The following is an 18564-nucleotide window of genomic DNA, read 5'->3' as shown; positions in this document are numbered from 1 at the left end:
CACCTGTGTCATTAGTGCTGTTTCAAGAAACTGAACATTACCAGCATCCCGTTAGTCCTTTCCAGTCATTATCCCCCCTGCTGTTTTCTTTTTAAATACAGCAAAGGTGTACATAGGGATGGTGACTCTTTTGGTTCCTAGGTGGGTGGGTGGCTCATGGTTATCTTGGGGTGAATCTGCTGGAAAGAGCTTCAAATTTGGAGCCAGAAGATCAGAGTTGCATTGTGGTCCTATTGTTTTGTAGTTGTGTGACCTTAGGCAAAGTACTTTTCTGAACTTCATTTCTCTTTGATAAAATGAAAGCAGTGTCTACCTTGCAGAGTTGTGAGGTTCACATGAAATACTTTGTAGATGGGAAACACTGTCAGTGGTAAAAAGCCATATACAAATGCTAGGTGTTTTTAGTGAGGAAGGTAGAATCCCAGGCAGGAGATGATGAGAACCTGACATAAGGAGAGAAAATGAAGACGTTTTATTTCCAGATCCATTCTCTTAACCACTTTCCTTTTAAATTGACATCGGTGTGGTCACTGGCTTTCTGTTAAAATTTCCTCAAATAAAATAATATAAAGGTCCTAAAAGGAATCTCCAGAGATGTGGAATTTCACTCAGTCTTTCCATCAATTCTCAATGTGGGTGCCCCCTGGAGCTGCGCAAGACAGAAGCTTTGGCAGAAGATTAACAAATTTCAAGAGCAAATGTATACACCACCTCTTTGTAGGCCTACTAAGCAAGCATGATCCTACTGTAGACCCTCTTCTGATTATAGTCACCCTGTTCCAGAAGTGACCCAAATCTATATCTCTAGCCCCAGATCATATTTTTCACCAGCTACTGGGTTTTTCTCATTGTATGTCCAATAGACACCTCATGTCTAAAACCAAACTTCAAACCACCTGCCATTATGGCATGATGGTTTAGATTATGAACTTTGGAGTGAGAGAGACCTGGGTTTGAATCTTAATTCTGCTACTTGTTAGCCTCATGATTTTGGACAGGTTGCTCAACATCTTGAAACTTCTATGAAAGAGGGTTTTTTTTTTTTTTTTGAAAGAGGGTATTAATAGCACTTGCCTGATAGGGTTGGTCCTAGTGCTCAATGATTGAAGTTATTACTTTTAGATTCTTTTTGTTTTTGGCACACATATTCATTCAAGCTAGGAAATTAGAGGTGCTTCTCGAATTTTCCTTTTCTCATTCTTCACTTACAATTGATTATCAGGGCCTGTCATAAGTAGTTCTCAAACTATTGTTTCCTCTTTTTTTAAAATCACTGCTTTATTTCAGACACATATCCCTACTTGCTTGGAACAAGTAATGGTTTTGCAGTGCATTCTGCAAAGCTTAACATAATTACAGAACAAAAAAAAAATTAATTAAAAAGAAAAAGAATTATAGGGGCAACTGGGTGGCTCAGTTGTTAAGCGTCTGCCTTCAGCTCAGGTCATGATACCAGAGTCCTGGGATCGAGCCCTGCATCGGGCTCCCTGCTCAGCGGGAAGCCTGCTTCCCCTCTCACACTCCCTTTGCTTGTGTTCCCTCTCTCACTGTCTCTCTCTCTGTCAAATAAATAAATAAATATAATCTTAAAAAAAAAAAAGAATTACAGAACAGACTTAGGAATCAGGTGGAAGCGGGGGCTGGCGGGGACAGGGCTCCAAACATCCTTTACTTCAAACCATCTACTTTTATCTGTATCTTGGGTTCTATATGAAGAGTGAGTCTGAAGAGGGTTCACTTTTAAAATATAATTTGAAACCTTTCATTCATGTAAGAAGTATTTATCAAGCACCTTCTATGTACCAGGCATTGTGCTAATTTCTAAGAATTCAATGGTGAGGGGCGCCTGGGTGCCTCAGTCGGTTGGGTGGCTGCCTTCGGCTCGGGTCATGGTCCCAAGGTCCTGGGATCGAGCCCCGCATCGGGCTCCCTGCTCAGCAGAGAGCCTGCTTCTCCCTTTCGCTCTGCCTGCCGCTCTGCCTACTTGTGCTCTCTACCTCTCTGTCAAATAAATAAATAAAAGATATCTTTAAAAAAAAAAGAATTCAATGGTGAGCACACAATCTGTGATTTCATGGAACATATGATACTAGGAGAAAAATTAATGAAATACAAAAAGGCATAATTAGAGACTGTGAGAGCTGTGAAGGAAAGGACTCTGGTGCTCTGCATAGTAGGAACTGGACCTAGTATGGAACTGGGAACTAGGTGGTTAGGGAGAGTTTACATGAGGAAGTAACATTTGTTGAGCTGAGATATGAAGGATAAGTTGGAATTAACTAGATGGAGAGGTAGGAAAAGAAAGCTTTGGGTAGAAGGAAGAGCAAGGACAGCACTAAACCCCATGTGGATATAACCTCCTCCTAAGGAACTTTCAGCCTCTAACAGCTAGCATTTATTCTCTGTGCTAGGTATTGTGCTTAACGTTTTACATATACTGTCTTGTTAAATCTTTACAGTGACCCTCTGAGAAAGTACTGTTACTATTCACATTTTATAGATGGGGAAGCTGGGGACACAGAGAGGTTAAATAACCCGCTCAGGGTTGCACGGCTAGTAAGCTGTAGAGCCAGGATTTGAATTAGGCAGTCTCACTGCAGACCCCATGTTCTTAGCCCTTGTGCTGTATTGCCTTCCTCTTGTTTCTTACCATTCTAGCCTGTACGTCATACAGACTGGGACATAGATCTGATCTGTGTTCCTCCCCTTTACTCCCTCCCTTTAGAAACCTTGATTGTTTCCTATCACCTACAGGATAAAATCTGAATTCCTTAGTATGATGTAAGTGCCTCACAATTTAGTACTACTTATCCTCATCATCTGCTACACCTTCCTAAAACTGCATGCCATTACTCAAATGTAATAAACTCTATCTTTGCATATGCTGTTCTCTTTGCCTAGAATGCTCTTTTTTAGTTCTCTTTTGGTGAAACCTTACTCATCCTACTCACACTTTAAGTACTCAGCCTAAATGTTACTTCCTTGGTAAAGCTTTCCTAATCATCCATCCTGAGTCAGTCAGACCCTCACATGTCCTCTAAAAACAGTAACTTCTGTGTTCCTGGTCTTTTCAGCAAAGCAGGAATCCTAGGTCTTTTCCTTACCACACCCCATTCCTAAGAACTTTGGGTTTACCTCCATGATGCCTTTCAAGTAACACCGTTCTTCCTCAGTCCTACTGCTGCTGCAATTACCACCTCACTCTGTTCTGCCTCCGGACTCGATATTGTGCCAGATTCATCTTTTGAAAAAGCACAAGTAAGCCATTCTCCTTTTCAGGACACTGCTTTTCTGGTGTGCCTCCGACAAGTCACTGTTAGTCTCCACTAGACTTCCCAGTGTTCTCTCACCTTCCTTTTAGCACTGCCCAAGTCTGTGTTCTTTGGCCTTGTATTAAGGTGAGTTATAGGTATGTTTCTTTCTCCACAGGATTGTAAGCCTGTTTTTTTTTTTTTTTTAAGTTTTTATTTATTTACTTGACACAGAGAGATAGCAAGAGCAGGAACACAAACAGGGGGAGTGGGAGAGGGAGAAGCAGGCTTCTGGCAGAGTAGGGAGCCCGATGTGGGACTCGATCCCAGGACCCTGGGATCATGACCTGAGCTGAAACCAAAAGTCTGTCACTTAACTGACTGAGCCACCCAGGCACCCCACTTGTTTTTTATTTTTATTTTTATTTTTATTTTTTATAAACCCTTTACATTTCTCAGATTTGACCTTTCTTTTCCATCCTTCCTACCCTTATCAGGCCATTATTACTCTTTCTTGGATTTTTTTTTTTAAAAGATTTTATTTATTTGAGAGAGAAAGAGCACAAGCAGGGTAAGCAACTCAGGAAGAGGGAAAAGCAGGCTCCCCGCTGAGCAGGGAACCAGACATGGGACTCGATCCCAGGACCCTGGGATCATGACCTGAGCTGAAGGCAGACGCTTAACAACTGAGCCACCCAGGCGCCCTGTAAGCCTATTTAGGTTTGAGTCTCCAATATAGTATCTTCAGGTGTTTATTTCATGTTTATGGTTGAATGTCCCTGGTTAAATTTCATTAATTCCAAGTAAAGAGTAACCCATCTTATATATTTTGAAGAATCTGTATTGCAAGTAGTGTTTTGGTTTTTTAAAGATTTGTTTGTTCCTAAAGGGAGGGAAATTTCAGCTTTAGGAAAATTGCTTGTGAGGAACTCTTCATACTTCTCAGTGATGCCAGATATATGGGATGTTATTTTATCTAATGCTGTTAAACTTACTTAGCGTCTTTAAAAATGGAGAAAATGACACCTGCCTTGCCCACACCACAAATTAGTTGTAGCAGAAACCCTTTGAACAAGGAATGTGTAAGTGCTTTGCTTTGTACACATAAAGGACTATACTGATAAGACAGGTATAGGTTGTAGTTGAGGTGTGCTGGAAAGAGTCCTGTATTTAGAAGACTTGAGTTCTGGCTCTGCAGTCCTGTAGGTTGACCTTGAAGCAGGCATTTTCTTCTAGTCTTTTAGTCTATGAAATTGGAATGAACATGCTTGCCTCTTAGGGTTCTTCAGGAGGGATTAATTGAGGTGTGAGAAGTAGCCTTCCTTAAATTCTTGAAGTCTGTTAAAATGTTAGGTTTGGGGGTACCTGGGTGGCTCAGCTGGTTAAGTGTCTGCTCAGGTCATGATCCCGGGGTCCTGGGATCAAGCGCCTCATTGGGCTCCCTGCTCAGCAGGGAGCCTGTTTCTCCTCTCTCTGCCACTTCCCCAACGCCCCCCCAGCTTGTGCTCTCTTGCCCTCTCTCACTCATGCTCTCAAATAAATCAAAATCTTAAAAAAAAAAAAAAAGGTTTGTTGTCTTTTTTTTTTTAATCATGGCCACATTAAATACCTTCCCATTTATTTTATTAGTTAGCATATTAACAAATTTGGTTTTTGGGGCAGTCTAGCATCCTATTCATCCTATTTAGAAATCCAGCCCTTATTAATATTTGTGTTTGTTCATTTCTTTCAGAAGTTAAAGGCATCACATTGTGTGTGATAGGAGAAGTGGATTTGGAACCAGAAAGACAGGGGATTCAGTGCTGTGTAGGAGGTAGAGACAGAAGATAAAGCAGAGGGGATGGGGGGAGAGGGAGAGATGGGAGGGTGAGAGAGGAAGAGAGAAGAGAGGTGTCATCTGGGTTTTTTAGCCACTTAAAGCCTTTTTGAAACAAACCAGATCCTGGGCAGAATCCTTATTCTCTAAAGCTTATGTTCTGAAGTCACAAGTTGTCTCAAATCAGCAGACCTTGCTCAGACATACAAATAAATTGTAAATTTCCATCTCGGGCGGAAGATAGCAAATCTTCACCTAGTTGTCACAAGTGTTCTAGCATGAATGTAGGGTGGGTAACTAGAAGACCATTAAGGTCTCTTTCAACTTTGAGATTCTGTGATTTGTTGACCAGGTATAGAAAGCTGCTTTTATTTAGGTGGGGTTTTTTTCTCATTTTTTAAAATTAGGCTTTTAAGACCAATGTGATTATAAATTGCACTCTTCTCTGTGGCTTTTATTTATGAAAGCTTGTAAATGCCTTGACTATAGTTCCAAATACCTTTCATTGTGCCCCATGCAAAGTTTGTATTACCAGTTTCCAAGGACCACCTCCTGTCATCAGGATTAATGAAGCATCCACCTGTGCCTTGCTTTGGGGATGGGACCCAGTAGGGTAACAAACAAAAGTGCTTGTTTCTAGGGGATTTGCTTTTTTCTTTTTCCCCCCCTGGAAAGGAGGAAGATCTAACTGGTGAAGTTTTGACCAGATCCTGAGGAGATTAGTTCTGTGGCAAAGATTTTTGTTGTTATTGTTGAGAATGGTATCCTGGAGAAAGAATCCTGGGAAATTTTGGAGGTGCTTTAGATATGATCTACCCAATACCAATACCCTTCTTTTACTGAGACCCAAGCTAGGGCAAGTGACTTGCCTGAAGCCATAAATTTAGTAGGTGATGGATTCAGAACTTACCTCCAGGGGCTTCCAACACCAAATCTAGGGTGTTTGTTTGTTTGTTACCATTGGTGTGGCTGTCTCTAAGATTAGTTGGAAATCTTTACGTTGAAACTGTTCCTCCTTCAGTTTCTTTTACCTTTTTCATCATCAGTTCTGTGTTTGTGCACAAACATTGTGCTAGATATATTGCCTGTAGGGACAGATCCGTTTACTCCTCTGTGACAATGAAACAGGGTGAACAGGTTCTTAGGTGTTTTGTAGAAAGACCTTCTTGAGGGAGAACTGAATAGGGCCTCTTGGATGTTATAATGAATCCTCTCTGGGTTTTGATTTGCCCTCTGCTTTTCTCCCCAGGAAGCTGCAGGCTTACTAACACTGCCTCATTACTCAGCACTACCCTCTGGAGAGGGAAAATGAGGCCTGGTAAGTAAGCTGGAGGTCTGGGTTCCGAAACAGCAGTTCTTCCCTCCACCCAATGGTGTTTCTTCCAACCTTCTTTCTCCATGGCTTCTCACCCTTGAGATATGTCCACTGTCCCTTCCAGTAGAAAATTCTTCTATGCTCACCTCTTCAGAGGAGTTTTGGTCCTTTAATGTTTCTAAAGCTTGTTGTATCTTCAGAAAAAAATTCTTTAGTGGTAACTTTTAAAATTAGAACTGTTTGGATTAAAAAATTGATTCTTATGAGGAAGTATAGAGGTACCGGGTTTACTTTGAGCCACTGAGAATGTGCTAGCTTTTATTTATTCATTTGATGGTTGTTTATTTAAGAGCAGTAGAGAATAACGTAGAGACCACATAGACAAGTCACTACCTATGTGACTAAGTCACTTAATTCCTGAGACTCAGATTTTCTTATCTTTAAGATAGAAATAAAGCCTACGTAGTTGAGAGGACTAGATGAGATGACCATGTAAGAGGATGGGCTCTGGAGAGACCCAGCCGGACTCCAATTTTGGCTACAACACTTACTAGCTGTGTGGCCTTAGGCAAGTTACTTAATCTTTCTCAGTTTCCTTTTCTGTAAAATAGAGATGGATAATCATAGTATTTGTTACTGTGTCATTGGGTTATTGTGAGGACTAAGCAAAAAAGTGTTTAGCACAGTGCCTGATGCATACTAAGTGCTCATTAAATGTTAGCTATTAATTACAACAGTAGCAGCAACAGCAACAACAGTCTGTAGGTATTTATGATGCTAGGACATCAGGTGGCAGAGGAAAGACTAGAAGGCATTGCACAGGGCAGTGGATCTATAAGAGCATTTTCCCCTACCAGCTTTCTTAGTGAGAGGACCTATAGGGACTGCGAGGCTCTCATCGGGCCTACAGCTTCCTATAGTGAAAGCTTCCCTTCCAGCCTAGTAGGCTGAGATAGGAGGTTCAGAGGGACTTCAGAAGACAGTGAGAAGACCAGTCTGGCAGGGTGGAGGGTTTGGGTAAGGGCATAAATGACTCTAGAAGGTAAAACTGGGGCCCGGTCCTGGAGGGCCTTGAAGGCCAGGTGAATTCTTTGTATTAGAACCACCCTACCCTGGGCCATCTCAGTGGAAATTGCTCTCTTTCAGTTTTTCCTTCATACTTTTTAAAATGGTAATACACATTATTATTTTTTTTTAATGGCAATACTCGTTAAAAGCTGTAATGTCTACATTTTAAACAAAAATAGTAAAACAAACACCCATGCACAGGAGATGTAATATTACCAGACCCTTTGAAAACACCCTGTGTGCTCCTCACACATCACCAACCCCTTCCAACCTCTGAATGCTATCCTGAATCTTGTGTTAGTCATTTATTGTTTTCCTTCCTTCCTTCTCTGCTTTCTTTTATTTATTTATTTTTAAAGATTTTATTTATTTGACAGAGAGAGAGACAGCGAGAGAGGGAACACAAGCAGGGGGAGTGGGAGAGGGAGAAGCAGGCTTCCCTCTGAGCAGGGAGCCCGATGCGGGCTCAGTGCGGGGCTCGATCCCAGGACCCTGGGACCATGACCTGAGCCGAAGGCAGACGCTTAATGACTGAGCCACCCAGGTGCCCCCTCTCCTTTCTTTTAAAAATGGTTTTACCTATCCTGGTCTTTTGGGAACACAGAGCAGGGGCTGTGGATTCAGGCAGGAGCCATGTGGCCTGCCTGTTGCCTAGCTAGGCTGGGAGGAGGCTTGGGGGAGTCCTGATGCTGCCACTGGAGGCCAGCTGAGGCATTGTGGTGGGGGAAGGGGAGGCTGGAGAAACTGGCCACCACTGGTCCTGGCTTGGTGGGCAGTCCTGAAGAGCAGGCCCGGAAGCTTGGCAGTTTTGGCTGAGAGGTTCCAGAGGAGAGTTTAGCCCTCTGCAGCTGCACAGCTGGAAGCTGTTGCCTAGAGTTTAGAGCAGAGGAGTGGGGTGGGAATCTCTTGTATTCTTTTGAGACACAGTATCAACTCTCTCAGGTGCTGGGGAGCTTCAGGGCTCACACCCTGCCAGATGTAGCCAGGACAGTTTTAGCAGGCCTGCCTTCTATTTTCATCTCATACATTTCCTGGAGTGTTGATTGTGCCAGTCATTAAATTATGTTTGCCACTTTGCTTTTCTTTCTTTCTTTTTTTTTTTTTGCCACTTTGCTTTTCTATAAAAGCTTTGGTTTTTGCTTTGGCTTGGCTTTCCTGGTCCTTCTTTGAATAAAGAACTTTCCTTTCTACGAATAGCAGTTGCTAACCACAGACTGCAAGTGATACTGTGGGAAAGCTAAGGGCCTGGGAGAAGAAGCCGGGTGACGGGGGTCTCTGTAGCAATGGGCCTTGGTCTGACTCCCACCACTAACTCCAGTCATTCTCTGGTGCCCAGAGGGTTAAATTTGGAAACCTGCCATCCAGATGTATTTCAATGGAACAGATTCAAGGAGCCCTAGTGTGCTAGATACTGTGGGGGATCATAGAGAGAGATGGAACTGGTTATGCCCTTGACATTTACATTCTAGATGTGAGGACAAGACTTCCATGCTTATATAGTTAAGGCATGCAGAATGTAGACACATTTTTCTGATTACCAATGTAATACATGTTTATTTAGAATAAATTCAAATATAAAAGAAACATGTGGAAACTCCCCCACAGTCTAACTCCTCCCTTAGATAACCACTGATACCTGTTAAGGAATATTTGAGGAGTTGAAACTTGAGCTGGACCTTAAAGTAAAATTCAGAGAGGCAGCCTGATGGAAGGAAGGCAAGCATCCTGAGGATCCAAGCTCCCACTCCAGGAAGGAGCACCCCCACTAGCTTCCTTGACAAACAGCCAGCTTCTGCTTGGACACCTTGGTGAATAGGTGCCAGAATGCCCAGAATAGGAATTAACCTTTGTTAAGCACCACCATGTGCCTTATGTGCTAGTCAGTGTGTTGGGCACCTTATAGGTGTTATGGGATTAAGCCTCATTATAACCTTGTAAAATAGATATCTTTATTTTTGTTTTACAAATAGGGATACTGAGGCCCGGAGGTTACCTGCCAGGGTCACACGGCAAGTGGTATAGCGTTGTGCCCTTCACTAGCTGTGTGATCTTGGGCAAATTATTTCATCTCTGTGGCTCAGTTTCGTCCTCTGTAGAGTTGAGTGGTAATAGTACCTGCTTCACCAAGGGAGTTTTTCAGATTAATGAGTTAATACACATTAGGTCAGCAGAACAGGGTGTGTGTGGCACATAGTATGCTCTCAGTAAGCAATAGCTGCTGTTTATTATACCTTGTTTTCGCTCTTATTCTAATAAGAGAGATCTGTCTCATCTTCCCACTTCTATATATGGCCTTTCTGTCTGCCCAGCCATCCCCCACATTTTCCTCTCCTTTACAATTTCTCCTACTTCCAGCCATTCCCTTGTCTTCATCATGTCTCATTCCTCATCTTTCCATTCTCGCTCATTTTCCCCTTTCGTGTCCTCATTAGCTGCCTTTGGTTGTGGCAGCCTTCTGACCTGCCTCCCTGCTGTTAGTCTCCTTCTTTTATATACCAGAATAAACAAACAACAAAATAAACATTCAGATCTTTATTTGATTTCTTGGTTTCAAGTTCAAGATTCACCAACTCCGACCCCATCTCACAACTTAAAGTTCTGTTCCAGACTACTTCCACAGTCTTCTCTGCTTTCCCTTCTTCCCCACTCTTCTATTTCTGTCTGGGGAAATTTTACCTACATGTTTTAAGATCCAAATTCAAGTATCACTTTATTTTCTTAGTCTTTTTTTTTTCTCCCGACATTTTCTTAGTCTTTTTACCTACTCTCAACTAGTTGGAATTTTTATATCCTTTTGTGGGAGTTATCACATACTGTTTGAAATATAATTTTCAAGGCACATTTCTTATCTCCTGTGTAATTATAACCTAGCTAAGTGTAGAGGCTGGGTTTAATTCATCTTTGTATACTCCCTTCAATATCCTATAGCAGTGCCTTGCACATAGTAGGTGCTTAATAAATATTGGTGGTCTAAGTAAAAGCTAGACAAGGCGGGGGGGGGGGCGGTCCTGATGACTGGTGGGTTTCTCTCCCAGTCGTTGTGAGAGTCACTGTTCAGTGGGTGGAAACGCTGTGGTTTTGTTTGCTCAGAGTCCGACATCTTTTCTTTTGGGCTATGGGGGAGAGGCAGAGCCTGTAGGCTCTGCCCATGGGTCCCAGTGCCTGTGCCTGTGCAGGGGCTCCAGCCAGTGCCTGCCTGCCGTACTAGGTCCCGTGCCTTGGCCCCTCGGCCCCTCCCCACAAATGCTCAGCGGAACAGGGGATTAGGTTCTGGCAGCACAGCTGGGATTTTGGCGGCCATTCCACAGCCGACAATAGCGCGCAGCCACCCGGACAGGACAGCGCAGGCCTGCGCTCCAAGGGCACAGTCTGCTTGGGCTGCTTGTTTGGGTGGCCGAGGGGGAGGAGCGGGCCCAGCGCGGCGTCCTGGCCTTGCCACGCAGAAGGTACGGGCTGGAGAGATTCCCTCAGGGAATGGGCTTGGGGGGGTGGCCTTGTCCCAGGGCAGGCGGCGCCCGCGAAAGGAGGCCGGCGCTTTGTGTGTGAGCGGCGTGTGTGTGCTTAAAGACACAGCCACCCCGCCCTGGAGCCGGCAGGAAGCTGCCCCGCGTGAAAGGGCCTGTGTCCTGCTCACCCTCCAAAGCCTCTGTTCCCGGCTCTTCCTCTCTGCCCCGCGCGCCGCCAGGCAGGGGCTGATCTAATCATCAGGGCAGTCCGTTGCTGGCCAGACAGATGGACAGGCTGTCACTGCTGTGTTAAGAGAGCGAAGGGGGAGTGTCCGGGTGATACCAGGTTTGTCAGGCAGGCCACTGTGAGATGTGTTTTGTGTATTTATGCCACAGTTTGCCTCGGCTCTCGCCACTGTTGCGGTTCAGGATTTTTTGTCTGCTGGCTCTCGCGCCCCCCCCCCCCCCCCGCGTCCTATTCTCTTGTTCGTGGGCCTAGCCTTCCCGGCCCCTCCTCTCCAGGGCGCCCCTCCCTCCTTGCCCCCGACTGCCGCCCCTCCCCCCCTTGCCGAAAGTTCCCCGCTTTCGCCGCGCTCCCAGATCGCGGAAGCTTGCTGTGCCTTTAAAGAAAGCAGACTCCTGGCTGTGACGTACTTCTGGCTGTCAGCCAGGAAGATCGCTCCTGCCAGGCTGACTGAGAAGAAAACCAACAACTTTTCTTTTGTGTGTGGGGTTACTTTCCACTAGCCCCCCCTTTCTCCTCTCCTTTCAAGATTTAAATGCTAATGGCGGATTAAAACCTGTAGATACGTTTGGCTTTAGGAGTCTGGTAAGGCCCCCCCTGCACTGAGACTTTTTCTCCCTCCCTCTTTCTCTGGGTTTTTGTTCAAACATGGACGAGGGGGTGCGGTGGAGTCTCCCCCCCCTCCTTTCCTGCGCCATCCTTAAAGGGGAGGGAGAGGAGAGGGAGCGCAAGTAAACACTCAGAAACAGGCGCTGGGAGCAGAGCTTGCCAACATCCGGGAGTTGGCGCCTTTGAGAGCAAAGGGTTGCTTTCTTTCCCCCTCGCCTAGATGTCAGCGTGTTTTTGTTCAGAGGGGCGAAAGCGTGCGCCTGCACATTGAGCTGTAGAGACAGCTCAAGAGAGCTTCTCCATTCCTGAGTGAGGCCTGGGTGTGTACGCAGTGGTGGGGAGCGAAAAGGGCTCATTTTGTCAGCTGGTAGCGACCAGGGTGTGTGAATATAGTAGTGGGGTCAGGTGCTGATGAACTGCTGGAGTGTGCTTGGGTGTGTATGTGCAGTATATGGCTGTAGGCCCCAGGTCTACTTCATGAGGCAACCCTTTTGCCCACATCTTTCTAATCTGGACCCTGCAGAGCATGGGGTGGGGGGAAGGCAGATACCAGTAAGCCACTTTTGAAGAAACCAGAGAAATCTTGGTTTCCCTTGAAGCCCTTCTCTTGTTCCTCACCAGGGCTCTGGGCGAAATTCTAGGCTACACAGAAGGGTTGGTCTGTGTGAAGAGTGGGGGGCCTGAGTCCAGACTAAGTCCCTTTAGGGGGCCCAGGGAATACATCCAGCAAGCTGGTTTGCCCTGACTTCAGGAGTGCAGAGAAACCCTTTGGACTTAGATGAGACAGCCTATCCAGGACTCCCCAGGAGTTGAGAAGGATTATATTTTTTCCTCCTTGGCTTCTCTTGGAGCTGCTGGTCCTTGGGCCTTTTACCTCCTCCAAGCCTAGAGATGCACCAGCAAGATATTTCCTACTTTGTTCTTTATGATGAGTTAGCCTATGGCGACATAGCTTGGCCTTTGCTGGGCCCCTCTGAGGTAACCTACCAGGTGAGGTCTGGGTGCTTGTTTGCCAGTGCCTCCTGACCTATCCCTCCCACAGTCAGAGGAGGAGGAACACTCTCAAGATCAGGGTGTTTACCCTTTGGATGTGGGGTTCGCTTAGATGGTGGGAGTATCTCTTTTAGGTGTACAGAGCATGGAATTCTTATGGCTACAGGCAGGCAGTCTGTCAGGGTAAGTAGTGGTAAACCTTGCTATTGAACATGGTCTTATAGCTAGGACAGACATTTCCCTTCTGAGGTCTGAGCCTTTGGAACCATGGGGTAGAGAGGGGGTGGGGCTTGGGGAAGGATGCTGTGAGGTGGGAGTTTGTGTGGGCTTTGGGCCCAGAAATTCTGAGAGTGGGAGCTATCACCTAAGAGAAGGATGGTTCAGTGGAGGCAGGGGGCTCGTGAGTGAGCAGTACAATTTTGTTGCTTTCTGGGACCAAAGGTGACTTTGGTGTTATCTTGAGGAAGGGCTGGTTTCAGGCAGGCAGTAAGTGCCTAAGAGATGGTCTCACAAGGAGCTGGCACCCAGGCTAGGGGCTGGGGTAAGGAGAGCAGCGCTGCCACAGCTCAGACCTTCTGGCCCTTGACCTATCACTTGGTTAACCTTAGAACTGAAACTTCTAGAACAGACCCCAGAGCTTAGCAATCCGACCCTTTGGTCCTGTTCCTTGCATCTAAGCAGGTGGTTTGCATTAGCTTCAGCCCTGGTAGGAAACCATCTCCAGGTTTTAACTCTTTAAGACCCAGAGAGGGTGCAGGCCAGGTGGCTGTGCGTCTCTTGAGTGTCATTTTCCTTGTCCTGATATATCTTCTCTAGAAACATAAGAGGGGTTACTGTAAATGTGGAAATTCGTCCTGATGTAGGAATTTACATTATATCAGTTTTGAAAATGTAAAGAGGATGCAAGGCCTTTAGTTTATAAAAGCAGCTGCTTCTGTGTGTGTCTTGGTTCCTTCTTGAGCTTTGGGAAGAGAAGCCACCTTATCAGCTCTGTGAAGCCTCTGTTTGGGATTCTGGGGGCACTTCTTTTCAAAGAAACAGCCGGTAGAACCTCTGAAGGTGCCTTGAGAAAGCTTGCATTCCTGGGTTTTGTTTGTTTGTTGATTGATTGGGGGATGTGGGTGGGTGGTACCTGATCAAGTTGGGGTGGGTCTCAGCAGATCCTTCTGTGAAATGTAGTTCTGAGTTACAATCGTGGGGATCTGTTTTTCCATCGCCATGACCATCACCCAGTCTTCTGGGTGGGGCTTGCCTCAGATTTCAGGGGGAGGGTGGGGAGGATGGTGCTTTGGCTGGGAGCCCTTGGGTTTCAAGCCAAGGCCTTCTTAAAGCTGTAGTCTCAGTCCAAGGACTAGCTGTGCCACTGGCTTCAATCATTCATTACACGGAGAAGTGAATGGCTGGCTGTCCTAGCAGGTCCCACTCCAGTGTCCTGTGTCTGGGAAAATGCTTCTTTATGGGCTTTGAACTGACAAGGTCATTCTGGAGTTCCTCATGTTGATTATTGGATTCCTCCTGTTTCTGTGTCTGGGGAGCATAGAAGAAGGCATTTGGCCTTGACACCGGTTTTCCTGAGCAGTGGAACTAGTTTTAGATAGGCTTCCCCTGGGGAGGACATAAGGATTGTATGTTTTGCCTCTGAGATGAAGGGAAGAGGTTGGTTAAACCTCAGGTCATTTTTAGCAACACAGCTGTGGAATCTCTCAGAGGGGGCAAGATCTACCTCCGGTTACAAATAAATAAAATTTCTGACTGAAATTTTGGACCTCTTCAAAAGGATAGCAAGTCTAGAGGCAACAGTGGGGATGAGGGAGAGGTGATCTGGGCCTCATTTCCCTTGTTGCTGACTAGCACAGACTTTTTTTTTTATTTTAAAATTTTTATGTATTTAAATTCAATTAACATACAGACTTTTTTTTTTTTTTTTTTAAGATACCCCAGTAGAGCATTTCACTATTGCTGCCTTCACCACAAGGGCCAGGCATGGTCCCTCTAACTTTAGGCTTGCCAACCAACCAGAAAAGTCTTTTTGCAGTGCAGTAGTTGAGATCATCTGTCTGTATCCTTGCCTGGCCCCAGGGAGCTAAGCATTTGGTGCCGATGGGTAGGCCATGCTGGGTGAAAATCATCCAAGACTGAGGAACACGTAGGCCCTTTAGCTTCTCTGCCCTCCTGAGAGCTCCCTTAACCACTTCTCTTGCTCTTGCCAAAGCCCAGGTGAACTGGCTCATTTCCAAGACTGTGACGTTGGTATGACAGGTGGAATCTTGTTGGGTTTTGTGGGGTCAGGAAGCACTTAATTATAATTAGCATTTAGTTATATTTAGCATTTAATTATTTTCCATTATTTAAAGCTTCATGTATGTTTAATTTCAGTCCTCATCTTGCTGTAAGCTCCTCAGAGGCAGTCACCATGTCAGTGGGTCCCATTTCCCATGTAGCTTCCAGCACAGGAGGAACATATGTATGGACTTTTTTGCTTGGTTGGTAAACACAGTACAGTTACATAGGAAGGACTAAGAATGATGGGGAGTGGATTATCATCAGATTTATGTATATCTTTCCCCTGCTAGACAGTAAGTACCTTACGGACAAGAATGGTGTCTTTCTTATCCCCAACACATTGTGTACAGAAGGTGCTTAGCAAATATGGGGCACCTAGGTGGCTCAGTTCATTGTGTCTGACTTCGGTTCAGATTGTGATCTTGGGGTCCTGGGATCAAGCCCCAAGTTGGGGGAGCCTGCTTCTCTCTCTCCCTCTGCTCGTGCACATGCTCTCTTTCTCAAGTAAATAAAATCTTTAAAAAAAAAAAAGTGCTTAACAAATGTTGGGTCCATAGGTCCCACACGTTGGGGATGCTAATATACAGGGAGAGATACAGGTGATGTGACTTAACCACTCATGTTCTTCATGGAATAGTGACAGACTGAGTACCTGTGACAGGAGGGGGAGGTGGGGCTGATTGCTCCCATGATTTATAGGAATTGTGGGGGCTGCTGGGAGATGTTGAGGAATATTTAGTTACCAGGTCTGTGGTTTCTTGGGCAGGTTGGCAGGCAGATGGCCGATTCCCAGTGGGAAGGGAAATTGGGAGTAGGAATACCAGGATAGGTACCTAATCTTTCATTAAATGGCTCATGAGATCTCTGCCAGAATTGAATCTGGCATCATCCAGTCCCTCATTTGAACTGTATCTTTGACATTTCTGTGGGAGATACAAAAATCCAGAATTTGGAGAGGTTTCCCTCAAGAACTTGGTTATTGTTAGGTAGAATTTGGGCACCTACAGAAGGAGCCAGAAATCAATCTTTCTGCTTAAGATAAGTGATCATTTAGCGTATACCTACCATGTGCCAGGCGCTGTTAACACTATGTTAACACAGGCTATTTGTGTTACCCGCTTTGTCTTGAAGCCTCACAGTAACCCAGAGAGGTGTTTGCAAATCCCATTTTGCGGATGAGGAAACTGAGACTAAAAGAAGTTAAGCTACTTGTCCAAGGTCATATGGAATCACCATTCAGACACACCTCTGGCTGAGAAACCATGTTTGTTCCATGTTTTAAGGGCACCATGTCCCAAAGAACAGCGTTGGAGGACAGCCTTGAGTGTTACATTTTCTGTGGAACAGAAAGATTGTGTGTAGAGTTTGTGGACATTGAATTAAATGCAGGACTCTTTACTGTTATGATAAGTTGTTTTTTTTTTTAAAGATTTTATTTATTTGAGAGAGAGAGAGAGAACATGAGAGAGGGGAGGGTCAGAGGGAGAAGCAGACTCCCTGTTGAGCAGGGAGCCCGATGCGGGACTCGATCCCGGGACTCCAGGATCATGACCTGAGCCGAAGGCAGTCGCTTAACCAACTGAGCCACCCAGGTGCCCCTGTTATGATAAGTTTTATAGTAATTTTAATGTGTACTTTGAGCTTTCTAAAAATTCCCATGTGCCTTGTTGGGTTAAATGCTGAGGGAAGAGAGATTTAAGTATTCAGAGCCAGTATATTGAACCACTTCCCTTCTTGTCCTTCATCATGGATATCTGATATAATTAACTGCTCTTCTTCTCTTGGTTTCCAGGAGCATTGGGGTGACTATTTGGTGTCACCAAGATGACGCTCCATGCCACCCGGGCAGCTGCACTCCTCTCTTGGGTGAGTAGTGTTCCTCTTTTTGGTCTGAGATTCTCCAGGAGGTTTGCAGGGGCGGAAGAGGAGTTTTTTAGGAGCCACGGCTATGTGAAGTCTTCTCATCTCCAGATGAAGGAAATAACAGTTTTCCCTTGCCTTTCCCCTTAGTTGTTAACTTTTACAATTTCTGGCGATGTTGCTCCTGACAGTGATCCATGACACCACTCGTGTAGCTTAGAAGAAAACTCCCTTCTAAGCTTCTATATACCTCTTAGGAGAGGTCTGTATTTACTTTTGGTCATGGAAACCCTAGTTGGCTGCAGGGTGGCATGGAGACCCATCTTCATTTGCTTCCCGTGCATTTTCCTGACTAGAAGGGTTTATCCTGAGCTTCACTGACATTCAGGGACTGGTCTTGAAAGGCTTTTTATCATAGGGCAAGGTTCTCCTCGCTTTCTTTACCATGTTTCTGTCTGCTTCCATTGTCCTCCTGTTGCCTTCTTGATTACTTAAATCTTTGTGCTAGGTCTTTTCATATATCTTCTGTCCAAGATGAACAATGGCAAATGAAGGAGTAATACCAAGCATTGGGAACATAAAGCTGCAGGGAAGCAGAAGAGGACACAGAGTGTAGTGATGACAGACCTGATGGAGTCAGACAGCCTGACTTAGAATCACTGCTGTGGCTGGGGTGTGTGACCCAGGGCAAGTTACTTAGCCTCTCAGCGCCTTATTTTTATTTTTATTTATTTATTTATTTTTAAAGAATTCCTTTTTTTTTTTTTTTTTTAGATTTTTATTTATTTATTTAACAGAGATAGAGAGCACAAGTAGGCAGAGCGGCAGACAGAGGGAGAGGGAGAAGCAGGCTTTCCACCGAGCAGGGAGCCCGATGCGGGGCTCGATCCCAGGACCCTGGGATCATGACCTGAGCTGAAGGCAGATGCCTAACCGACTGAGCGCCCCTCAGCGCCTTATTTTTAAAATGGAAACAATAAAAATACCTCATGGTGTTATGATGAGGATGAGGACATAATGTGTGTAGAAAACATCTAGCACTGTTTCTGAATAAATAATAATTCTTGATACTTAAAGTATTGCTGGGGCATGTTATGTGGTACAGGGTATTTTAGTAGTCACCTGACTACTGATCAATTAGGGCCAATGAAAAAGCCAGCTTAAAAAAAAATTATAGAATATTTTAAAGGAAATGAATGTTTAATTTCTTTTTTCTTCCTTTTTTTTAAAGATTTTATTTATATGACAGAAACAGTGAGAGAGGAGGGAACACAAGCAGGGGGAGTGGGAGAGGGAGAAGCAGGCTTCCTGCTGAGCAGGGAGCCCGATGTGGGGCTCGATCCCAGGACTCTGGGATCATGATCTGAGCCGAAGGCAGACACTTAACAACTGAGCCACCCAGGCACCCCAAATGTTTAATTTCTAAGTAGGGTGGATTTAATAAGACACTGTGTTTGGGGCACCTGGGTGGCTGTCAGTTAAGCATCTATTTTTGGCTCAGGTCATGATCCCAGAGTCCTGGGATTGAGTCCCAAGTCCCGCGTGGGGCTCCTTGCTCAGTGGGGAGCCTGCTTTTCCCTCTCCCTGCCACTCTCCCTGCTTGTGCATGCTCTCTCTCTGTCAAAAAAATAAATAAAATCGTAAAAAAAAAAAGACACTGTCTTAATTACTGTTAGATC

At 45.0% G+C, this 18564-nt stretch overlaps 1 protein-coding gene across 10 annotated transcripts in view; it reads left to right on the top strand.

The window, feature by feature from the left end:
* NUMA1 (nuclear mitotic apparatus protein 1) overlaps positions 1-18564 on the top strand; it is a 67176-nt gene that overhangs the window by 18513 nt on the left and 30099 nt on the right. For 3 of the 10 annotated variants that reach the window (XM_028115914.2, XM_028115913.2, XM_028115910.2), the window contains exons 1-2: positions 11540-11725; positions 16818-16891. In XM_028115914.2, the coding sequence (XP_027971715.1) occupies positions 16850-16891 (42 nt within the window). In that variant the 5' untranslated portion in view covers positions 11540-11725; positions 16818-16849. Of the gene's footprint in view, positions 1-6316; positions 6386-10578; positions 10897-11053; positions 11243-11537; positions 11726-16817; positions 16892-18564 lie in introns of those variants that run through there. The other 7 variants (XM_088017703.1, XM_088017698.1, XM_088017700.1 and 4 more) reach the window with 5 other exon arrangements.

This window comes from Eumetopias jubatus, unplaced genomic scaffold (genome assembly GCF_037043125.1).
Source record: "Eumetopias jubatus isolate StellerSeaLion01/CBP00866 unplaced genomic scaffold, mEumJub1_p1.0 scaffold_13, whole genome shotgun sequence".
Lineage (NCBI taxonomy): Eukaryota > Metazoa > Chordata > Mammalia > Carnivora > Otariidae > Eumetopias > Eumetopias jubatus.
This window is presented reverse-complemented; position numbering and strand designations above follow the sequence as displayed.